At 39.3% G+C, this 12,033-nt stretch overlaps 1 protein-coding gene across 2 annotated transcripts in view; it reads right to left on the bottom strand.

The window, feature by feature from the left end:
• The window catches only part of LOC100378984 (alpha-mannosidase 2C1-like), a 56,961-nt gene that overhangs the window by 38,031 nt on the left and 6,897 nt on the right, over positions 1 to 12,033 (bottom strand). For both annotated transcript variants that reach the window (XM_085490452.1, XM_085490461.1), the window contains exons 3-4: positions 5,438 to 5,534; positions 4,771 to 4,859 (exon numbers count right to left, since the gene is read on the bottom strand). In XM_085490452.1, the coding sequence (XP_085346578.1) occupies positions 4,771 to 4,859; positions 5,438 to 5,534 (186 nt within the window). The remainder of the gene's footprint in view (positions 1 to 4,770; positions 4,860 to 5,437; positions 5,535 to 12,033) is intronic.

Below are 12,033 nucleotides of genomic sequence, written 5' to 3'. Positions count from 1 at the left end.
AGTGTGGAAAACTGATTAATGTGATAGGTTGAACTCTGCCAGTGTGGAAAACTGATCAATGTGACAGGTTGAACTTTGCCAGTGTGGAAAACTGATCAATGGACAGGTTGAACTCTGCCAGTGTGGAAAACTGATCAATGTGACAGGCTGAACTCTGCCAGTGTGGAAAACTGATCAATGTGACAGGTTGAACTCTGCCAGTGTGGAAAACTGATCAATGTGACAGGTTGAACTCTGCCAGTTTTGAAAACTGATCAATGTGACAGGTTGAACTCTGCCAGAGTGGAAAACTGATCAATGTGACAGGTTGAACTCTGCCAGTGTGGAAAACTGATCAATGGGACAGGTTGAACCCTGCCAGTTTTGAAAACTGATCAATGTGACAGGTTGAACTCTGTCAGAGTGGAAAACTGATCAATGTGACAGGTTGAACTCTGCCAGTGTGGAAAACTGATCAATGTGACAGGTTGAACTCTGCCAGTTTTGAAAACTGATCAATGTGACAGGTTGAACTCTGCCAGTGTGGAAAACTGATCAATGTGATAGGTTGAACTCTGCCAGAGTGGAAAACTGATCAATGTGATAGGTTGAACTCTGCCAGTGTGAAAAACTGATCAATGGGACAGGTTTAACTCTGCCAGTGTGGAGAACTGATCAATGTGACAGATTGAACTTTGCCAGTGTGGAAAACTGATCAATGTGACAAATTGAACTTTGCCAGTGTGGAGAACTGATCAATGTGACAGGTTGAACTCTGCCAGTGTAGAAAACTGATGAATGTGACAAGTTGAACTCTGCCAGTGTGGAAAACTGATCAATGTGATAGGTTGAACTCTGCCAGTGTGGGAAAAATGATCAATGTGACAGGTTGAACTCTGCCAGTGTGGAAAACTGATCAACGTGATAGGTTTAACTCTGCCAGTGTGGAGAACTGATCAATGTGATAGGTTGAACTCTGCCAGTGTGGAAAACTGATCAATGTGACAGGTTGAACTCTGCCAGTGTGGAAAACTGATCAATGTGATAGGTTGAAGTCTGCCAGTGTGGAAAACTGATCAATGTGATAGGTTGAACTCTGCCAGTGTGGAAAACTGATCAATGTGATAGGTTGAACTCTGCCAGTGTGGAAAACTGATCAATGGGACAGGTTGAACTCTGCCAGTGTAGAAAACTGATGAATGTGACAAGTTGAACTCTGCCAGTGTGGAAAACTGATCAATGGGACAGGTTGAACTCTGCCAGTGTGGAGAACTGATCAATGTGATAGGTTGAACTCTGCCAGTGTGGAAAACTGATCAATGGGACAGGTTTAACTCTGCCAGTGTGGAGAACTGATCAATGTGACAGGTTGAACTCTGCCAGTGTGGAAAACTGATCAATGTGATAGGTTGAACTCTGCCAGTGTGGAAAACTGATCAATGTGATAGGTTGAACTCTGCCAGTGTGGAAAACTGATCAATGGGACAGGTTTAACTCTGCCAGTGTGGAGAACTGATCAATGTGATAGGTTTAACTCTGCCAGTGTGGAAAACTGATTAATGTGATAGGTTGAACTCTGCCAGTGTGGAAAACTGATCAATGTGACAGGTTGAACTTTGCCAGTGTGGAAAACTGATCAATGGACAGGTTGAACTCTGCCAGTGTGGAAAACTGATCAATGTGACAGGTTGAACTCTGCCAGTGTGGAAAACTGATCAATGTGACAGGTTGAACTCTGCCAGTGTGGAAAACTGATCAATGTGACAGGTTGAACTCTGCCAGTTTTGAAAACTGATCAATGTGACAGGTTGAACTCTGCCAGAGTGGAAAACTGATCAATGTGACAGGTTGAACTCTGCCAGTGTGGAAAACTGATCAATGGGACAGGTTGAACCCTGCCAGTTTTGAAAACTGATCAATGTGACAGGTTGAACTCTGTCAGAGTGGAAAACTGATCAATGTGACAGGTTGAACTTGCCAGTGTGGAAAACTGATCAATGGGACAGGTTGAACTCTGCCAGTGTAGAAAACTGATCAATGTGACAGGTTGAACTCTGCCAGTGTGGAAAACTGATCAATGTGACAGGTTGAACTTTGCCAGTGTGGAAAACTGATCAATGGACAGGTTGAACTCTGCCAGTGTGGAAAACTGATCAATGTGACAGGTTGAACTCTGCCAGTGTGGAAAACTGATCAATGGAACAGGTTGAACCCTGCCAGTTTTGAAAACTGATCAATGTGACAGGTTGAACTCTGTCAGAGTGGAAAACTGATCAATGTGACAGGTTGAACTTGCCAGTGTGGAAAACTGATCAATGGGACAGGTTGAACTCTGCCAGTGTAGAAAACTGATCAATGTGACAGGTTGAACTCTGCCAGTGTGGAAAACTGATCAATGTGACAGGTTGAACTTTGCCAGTGTGGAAAACTGATCAATGGACAGGTTGAACTCTGCCAGTGTGGAAAACTGATCAATGTGACAGGTTGAACTCTGCCAGTGTGGAAAACTGATCAATGGAACAGGTTGAACTTCGCCAGTGTGGAAAACTGATCAATGTGACAGGTTGAACTCTGCCAGTGTGGAAAACTGATCAATGTGACAGGTTGAACTCTGCCAGTGTGGAAAACTGATCAATGGACAGGTTGAACTCTGCCAGTGTGGAAAACTGATCAATGTGACAGGTTGAACTCTGCCAGTGTGGAAAACTGATCAATGGGATAGGTTGAACTTCGCCAGTGTGGAAAACTGATCAATGTGACAGGTTGAACTCTGCCAGTGTGGAAAACTGATCAATGTGACAGGTTGAACTCTGCCAGTGTGGAAAACTGATCAATGTGACAGGTTGAACTCTGCCAGTTTTGAAAACTGATCAATGTGACAGGTTGAACTCTGCCAGAGTGGAAAACTGATCAATGTGACAGGTTGAACTCTGCCAGTGTGGAAAACTGATCAATGGGACAGGTTGAACCCTGCCAGTTTTGAAAACTGATCAATGTGACAGGTTGAACTCTGCCAGAGTGGAAAACTGATCAATGTGACAGGTTGAACTCTGCCAGTGTGGAAAACTGATCAATGGGACAGGTTGAACTCTGCCAGTGTGGAAAACTGATCAATGGGACAGGTTGAACTCTGCCAGTGTAGAAAACTGATCAATGTGACAGGTTGAACTCTGCCAGTGTGGAAAACTGATCAATGTGACAGGTTGAACTTTGCCAGTGTGGAAAACTGATCAATGGACAGGTTGAACTCTGCCAGTGTGGAAAACTGATCAATGTGACAGGTTGAACTCTGCCAGTGTGGAAAACTGATCAATGGAACAGGTTGAACTTCGCCAGTGTGGAAAACTGATCAATGTGACAGGTTGAACTCTGCCAGTGTGGAAAACTGATCAATGTGACAGGTTGAACTCTGCCAGTGTGGAAAACTGATCAATGTGACAGGTTGAACTCTGCCAGTTTTGAAAACTGATCAATGTGACAGGTTGAACTCTGCCAGAGTGGAAAACTGATCAATGTGACAGGTTGAACTCTGCCAGTGTGGAAAACTGATCAATGGGACAGGTTGAACCATGCCAGTTTTGAAAACTGATCAATGTGACAGGTTGAACTCTGCCAGAGTGGAAAACTGATCAATGTGACAGGTTGAACTCTGCCAGTGTGGAAAACTGATCAATGTGACAGGTTGAACTCTGCCAGTGTGGAAAACTGATCAATGGACAGGTTGAACTCTGCCAGTGTGGAAAACTGATCAATGTGACAGGTTGAACTCTGCCAGTGTGGAAAACTGATCAATGGGACAGGTTGAACTTCGCCAGTGTGGAAAACTTATCAATGTGACAGGTTGAACTCTGCCAGTGTGGAAAACTGATCAATGTGACAGGTTGAACTCTGCCAGTGTGGAAAACTAATCAATGTGACAGGTTGAACTCTGCCAGTTTTGAAAACTGATCAATGTGACAGGTTGAACTCTGCCAGAGTGGAAAACTGATCAATGTGACAGGTTGAACTCTGCCAGTGTGGAAAACTGATCAATGGGACAGGTTGAACCCTGCCAGTTTTGAAAACTGATCAATGTGACAGGTTGAACTCTGCCAGAGTGGAAAACTGATCAATGTGACAGGTTGAACTCTGCCAGTGTGGAAAACTGATCAATGGGACAGGTTGAACTCTGCCAGTGTGGAAAACTGATCAATGGGACAGGTTGAACTCTGCCAGTGTAGAAAACTGATCAATGTGACAGGTTGAACTCTGCCAGTGTGGAAAACTGATCAATGTGACAGGTTGAACTTTGCCAGTGTGGAAAACTGATCAATGGACAGGTTGAACTCTGCCAGTGTGGAAAACTGATCAATGTGACAGGTTGAACTCTGCCAGTGTGGAAAACTGATCAATGGAACAGGTTGAACTTCGCCAGTGTGGAAAACTGATCAATGTGACAGGTTGAACTCTGCCAGTGTGGAAAACTGATCAATGTGACAGGTTGAACTCTGCCAGTGTGGAAAACTGATCAATGTGACAGGTTGAACTCTGCCAGTTTTGAAAACTGATCAATGTGACAGGTTGAACTCTGCCAGAGTGGAAAACTGATCAATGTGACAGGTTGAACTCTGCCAGTGTGGAAAACTGATCAATGGGACAGGTTGAACCCTGCCAGTTTTGAAAACTGATCAATGTGACAGGTTGAACTCTGCCAGAGTGGAAAACTGATCAATGTGACAGGTTGAACTCTGCCAGTGTGGAAAACTGATCAATGTGACAGTTTATCAATTTGATGTGTAGTTAATGAATTACCTGCAAGCATCTTCAGTTAATCTTTCAGTCAATACAAAATCCTTTCTTTCATCACTCAAACCTTGTACAGGAATTCCATCTTTCCATACCTGATGAAAGACAGATTGAAGCTAATATCAATGTAGTTACTATAATTACTATAAACTGATTATGCATAAAATTAAAATAATTGGCTACAATTTAAACAGGTGATCAGATTCCATTGACTTTTAAAGCTTCAAATTTGTTATGCTGTTAACATATAGTAAATAGGATATGCAGTTATAAGATGGGTACTATTGTTAGTAGTTTCGGAGGAATACTATTTTATAAAAAAAATGTTTAAAATGGATTAGTATGAAATTATCAAGATGCACCTACAATGTATTGTCATATCATATAATTTGATTGAACCAGTTGTGAACTTATAACGTGTTTGCCGTGTACAGCACACAGTACTCAGAATTCCTTTCAAATTTACTTGAATATGATTTATTACTTTTATTTTATTTTTTCACAAATGTCCATTTCAGGGCAATAGGAACCAACAACATTCAGTGTGCATATGCCTAATCATATATTGACAGACAATGCATATGGGCAAGAAATGATTCTAGATTACTCAAATTAAGAGTCCCCTTTTTTGAACTGAAAATTGTGATAATTAATTTAATAAAAGCATTTTTACCATAGCTTCTGATGATGAATCCCATTTCAGTCTAACTTCTTTACCAACCCAGCTAGCTGGTATATCTATGGTTAGTTTAAACCAATGAGTTGACCAACTAAGTAGAAATAGAATCAAAGAAAGCTTAGAAAGAACTCCCATGTGATGAGAGTATTGGAGTATCTAAATATAGTAAATAGACATCGACCATAATACGTTTCCTCACATTAATTCTCAACAACAATAATTTCACATTTAATGGTAACAACTATTTACAGATATTTGGCACTGCTATGGGCTATGGACTGCTATATATTTCATCAGTTCATTAATACATTTCATGACACTATTAAATTCACCGTAGAATATTCACAATCAGTCATTTCATTTCTTGATGTTAAAGTTCACATAGACCAGGCAGGCAATATTAATACCGACCTATATAAGAAACCAACGAATACTAACCAATATCTACATTTCATGTCATCCCATCCTAGGCACCTGAAAACGAGCATTCCATATGGCCTCTCATTGAGAATTTGCCATATTTGTTCCAAACCTGAGTGGCGGGATACTCGTCTGAACGAATTAACAATGTCGCTCATCAAACGTGGGTATCCCACTGAGCTGGTCACTATGGAAACTAATCGTGCCAAAACAATACCGAGAGAAGACCTATTGTCATACAAACCTAAACAAAGTGACTCTCGTATACCACTCGTAACTACATTTAATCCAAAACATCCTAATATTAAACAAATCACACATTCTCACTTCCACATTCTGCAAAAGTTGCCACGTTGCAAAAATGCCATATCACAACCACCTTTAATTTCATACAGTCGCAGCAAAAATCTCCGGGACATTCTTGTTCACAGCCAACTAAAAAACCCAACTCTCCCACCTGGTTTCACAAAATGCGGCTCTAAGAGGGGTTGCAATGTTTGCAAATTTTCACACAATACATGTACTACCAATTTCCATAGCACCACAAATAACAAAGTATATACCATAAAGCACCCCATCACTTGCACAACTAGAAATGTCATTTATCTCATCACGTGCAAATGATGTCAAAAACAATATGTTGGTGAAACAAAGACGGAGCTCAGAACCAGATTTAATAACCACCTATGGACAGTGAGACACAACCAGGACACACCAGTAGCCATGCACTTTAATAAAACCAACCACGACATAGACGATATTTCATTTATTGGCATAATAAAAATTAACAAAACAGACGACCACCTTAGAAAACAACTTGAGTCTATATGGATAGAAAAATTGATTACACAAACACCACTGGGCATTAACATCCGCCAGTGAGGGCGCATTTATCTAACAGCGCCACCTATTACACCTATAAATAGGTTTCCACCCTCTGTATGGGTTATGCCAATTTACATCTCACGGTATCCCAACAGAGGTAAGTCTTTGGAGTATTATTATTATTTTTGTAAATACATTGTACTTGTAATCACGTTATTTTCACTGGACCATTTCAATCACAATCATTTACACATTGTATCTATTTGTTTTACAACAGTTTTCTTGAAGAAGCCCTATTTCCAGGGCGAAACGTTGGAATAAATCACAGAACTGACCAGGTGTTTCCAAGTTTAATTGAAATTTGATTAGAACCAAAAAAATATGAATTATTATGCTTATTAGGGAATTAATATGAAAAGATTTTTACCCCAAACTAATTAGATTTGTACATTGTCCTAGAGCATCTTTGTATTAAGTTTCATTGAAATGGAATAATTAGTACTTTAGATATCAGTTTGAAAGCTTAAAATTGGTTAATTATGCAAATTAGGTAATTAATATGTACAGATTTTAACCCACAATTATCCAGGTCTGTCTATTGTCCTACAGCATCCATGTACATTCTTTGATATGTGATGTTTAGTACCTGAGATATCAGTGTGAAAGTTGGTTAATTATGCAAATTAGGTGATTAATATGCACAAATATTTACCGGAAACTAATTGGGTCTGCATAATTCTAGATTCATTGAAATGTGATGATTAGTACTTTAGATATCAGTAGAAAAGCTGAAAATTAATTATGCAAATTAGTTAATTAATATGCACAATTATTTACCCTAAAACTAATCAGGTCTCTGCATAGTCCTAAAGGATCTATGTACCAAGTTTCATTGAAATGCGATGATTAGTACTTGAGATACCTGTGGAAAAGCTGAAAATTAACTAATTATGCAAATTATGTGATTAATATGCACAAATATTCATGGGAAACAATCAATCTCTGCAAAGTCCTTGAGTATGTAAGTACCAAGTTTCATTGAAATGTAATGCTCACTACTTATATCAAATGCTGAAAATTAATTAATTATGCAAATTAGGTAATTAATATGTACTGATATTACCATAAAAACTATCAGGTCTGTGAAGTGTCATATGACATCTATGTACCAAGTTTCATTGAAATGTGATGATTAGTACTTATATCAAATGCTGAAAATTAATTAATTATGCAAATTAGGTAATTAATATGTACTGATATTACCATAAAAACTATCAGGTCTGTGCAGTGTCATATGACATCTATGTACCAAGTTTCATTGAAATGTGATGATTAGTACTTGAGATATCAGTGGAAAAACCGAAAATTGACTAATCATTATGCAAATTAGGTAATTAGTATCCACGGATTATTACCAAAAACTAATCAAAACCTAGCATTAGTTCAGAGCATGTATGTACAAAGTTTCATCAAAATCCAATGAGTGGTTGTTTAGATACCAGTGGAACAATCATGGAACAGCTAAAAATCAGCTAATTATCATGTAAATTAGGTAATTAATATGCACGGATTTTTACCAAAAACTGACCAAATCTGCGCATATGTTCAGAGCATCTATGTACCAAGTTTCATCAAAATCCAATGAGTGGTTGTTTAGATACCAGTGGAACAATCATGGAACAGCTAAAAATCAGCTAATTATCATGCAAATTAGGTAATTAATATGCACGGATTTTACCAAAAACTAATCAAATCTGCGCATATGGACACACATACACACACACGCACACACACACACACACCCACACACACACACACACACACATGCACACACACAGACACACACACACACACACTAACTGCAAAGACTCCCATTATGTGCTTCGCACATGGGAGTAAAAAAAATATAGTCTTGGATTTTAAAGTTGTATTTATATTTTGTTTATAGGCATTGATGTATAAAGTAAATCTGCCATGTACCAAATGAACTTATTCTGAAATTTGGATTGTCCAACTGACAATTAATCAACCAAGTTTCTTTCAACATGTATAATTCCTGAATTCAGGGTTCATTGTACTATATATGTCATAAACAATTGTACTTGATTATCACATGCATAAATTTTGTATCACCACATTGTGATGTATTAAGACAGAACAGATAAAAAATCCAAATCACCACAATGTGGACATCACATAGTGTGTGACATCACATAGTGTATGACATCACAAAGTGTATGACATCACATACTGTGTGACATCACATAGTGTATGACATCACATAGTGCGTGACATCACATAGTGCGTGACATCACATAGTGCATGACATCACATAGTGTATGACATCACAAAGTGTGACATCACATAGTGTGTGACATCACATAGTGTATGACATCACATAGTGTATGACATCACATAGTGTATGACATCACATACTGTGTGACATCACATACTGTATGACATCACATAGTGTATGACATCACATAGTGTATGACATCACAAAGTGTGTGACATCACATAGTGTGTGACATCACATAGTGTATGACATCACATAGTGTATGACATCACATACTGTGTGACATCACATAGTGTATGACATCACAAAGTGTGTGACATCACATAGTGTGTGACATCACATAGTGTATGACATCACATAGTGTATGACATCACATAGTGTATGACTTCACATAGTGTATGGCATCACAAAGTGTATGACATCACAAAAGGTATGACATCACAAAGTGTATGACATCACATAGTGTATGACATCACATACTGTGTGACATCACATACTGTATGACATCACATACTATGTGACATCACAGTGTATGACATCACATACTGTGTGACATCACATAGTGTATGACATCACATACTGTGTGACATCACATACTGTGTGACATCACATAGTGTGTGACATCACATAGTGTGTGACATCACATAGTGTATGACATCACATACTGTGTGACATCACATAGTGTATGACATCACATACTGTGTGGCATCACATAGTGTGTGACATCATATAGTGACATCACATAGTGTATGACATCACATACTGTATGACATCACATAGTGTGTGAAATCAGTGTGTGACATCACATAGTGTGTGACATCACATAGTGTGCGACATCACATAGTGTGCGACATCACAAAGTGTGCGACATCACAAAGTATGCGACATCACATAGTGTGTGACATCACATAGTGTGTTACATCACATAATGTGTGACATCACATACTGTGTGACATCACATAGTGTATGACATCACATAGTGTGTGACATCACATAGTGTGTGACATCACATAGTGTATGACATCACATAGTGTATGACATCACAAAGTGTGACATCACATAGTGTGTGACATCACATAGTGTATGACATCACATAGTGTATGACATCACATAGTGTGTGACATCACATACTGTGTGACATCACATACTGTATGACATCACATAGTGTGTGACATCACATAGTGTGTGACATCACAAAGTGTGTGACATCACATAGTGTGTGACATCACATAGTGTATGACATCACATACTGTGTGACATCACATACTGTATGACATCACATAGTGTATGACATCACATAGTGTATGGCATCACAAAGTGTGTGACATCACATAGTGTGTGACATCACATAGTGTATGACATCACATAGTGTATGACTTCACATAGTGTATGACATCACAAAGTGTATGACATCACAAAAGGTATGACATCACAAAGTGTATGACATCACATAGTGTATGACATCACATACTGTGTGACATCACATACTGTATGACATCACATACTATGTGACATCACAGTGTATGGCATCACATACTGTGTGACATCACATAGTGTATGACATCACATACTGTGTGACATCACATACTGTATGACATCACATAGTGTGTGACATCACATAGTGTGTGACATCACATAGTGTATGACATCACATACTGTGTGACATCACATAGTGTATGACATCACATACTGTGTGGCATCACATAGTGTGTGACATCATATAGTGACATCACATAGTGTATGACATCACATACTGTATGACATCACATAGTGTGTGAAATCACAGTGTGTGACATCACATAGTGTGTGACATCACATAGTGTGCAACATCACATAGTGTGCGACATCACATAGTGTGCGACATCACAAAGTATGCGACATCACATAGTGTGTGACATCACATAGTGTGTTACATCACATAATGTGTGACATCACATAGTGTATGACATCACAAAGTGTATGACATCACAAAGTGTGTGACATCACATAATGTGTGACATCACATAGTATATGACATCACATAGTGTATGACATCACAAAGTGTGTGACATCACATAGTGTGTGACATCACATAGTGTGTGACATCACATAGTGTGTGACATCACATAGTGTATGACATCACCGAGTGTGTGACATCACCGAGTGTGTGACATCACATAGTGTGTGACATCACCGAGTGTGTGACATCACATAGTGTGTGACATCACCGAGTGTGTGACATCACATAGTGTGTGACATCAGTGTATGACATCACAGTGTATGACATCACATAGTGTATGGCATCACATAGTGTGTGACATCACATAGTGTGTGACATAACAGTGTATGACATCACAGTGTATGACATCACATAGTGTGCGACATCACATAGTGTGCGACATCACATAGTGTGCGACATCACATAGTGTGCGACATCACATAGTGTGCGACATCACATAGTGTATGACATCACATAGTGTGTGACATCACATAGTGTGCGACATCACATAGTGTGCGACATCACATAGTGTGCGACATCACATAGTGTATGACATCACATACTGTGTGACATCACATAGTGTGCGACATCACATAGTGTGCGACATCACACAGTGTGCGACATCACACAGTGTGTGACATCACACAGTGTGTGACATTACACAGTGTGTGACATCACATAGTGTATGACATCACCGAGTGTGTGACATCACCGAGTGTGTGACATCACATAGTGTGTGACATCACCGAGTGTGTGACATCACATAGTGTGTGACATCACCGAGTGTGTGACATCACATAGTGTGTGACATCAGTGTATGACATCACAGTGTATGACATCACATAGTGTATGGCATCACATAGTGTGTGACATCACATAGTGTGTGACATAACAGTGTATGACATCACAGTGTATGACATCACATAGTGTGCGACATCACATAGTGTGCGACATCACATAGTGTGCGACATCACATAGTGTGCGACATCACATAGTGTGCGACATCACATAGTGTATGACATCACATAGTGTGTGACATCACATAGTGTGCGACATCACATAGTGTGCGAC

The sequence above is a fragment of the Saccoglossus kowalevskii genome, chromosome 2, assembly GCF_978046115.1.
Source record: "Saccoglossus kowalevskii chromosome 2, keSacKowa6.1, whole genome shotgun sequence".
NCBI lineage: Eukaryota > Metazoa > Hemichordata > Enteropneusta > Harrimaniidae > Saccoglossus > Saccoglossus kowalevskii.
Note: the sequence above shows the minus strand (reverse complement) of the source record. Positions and strands in the feature narration are given on the sequence as shown.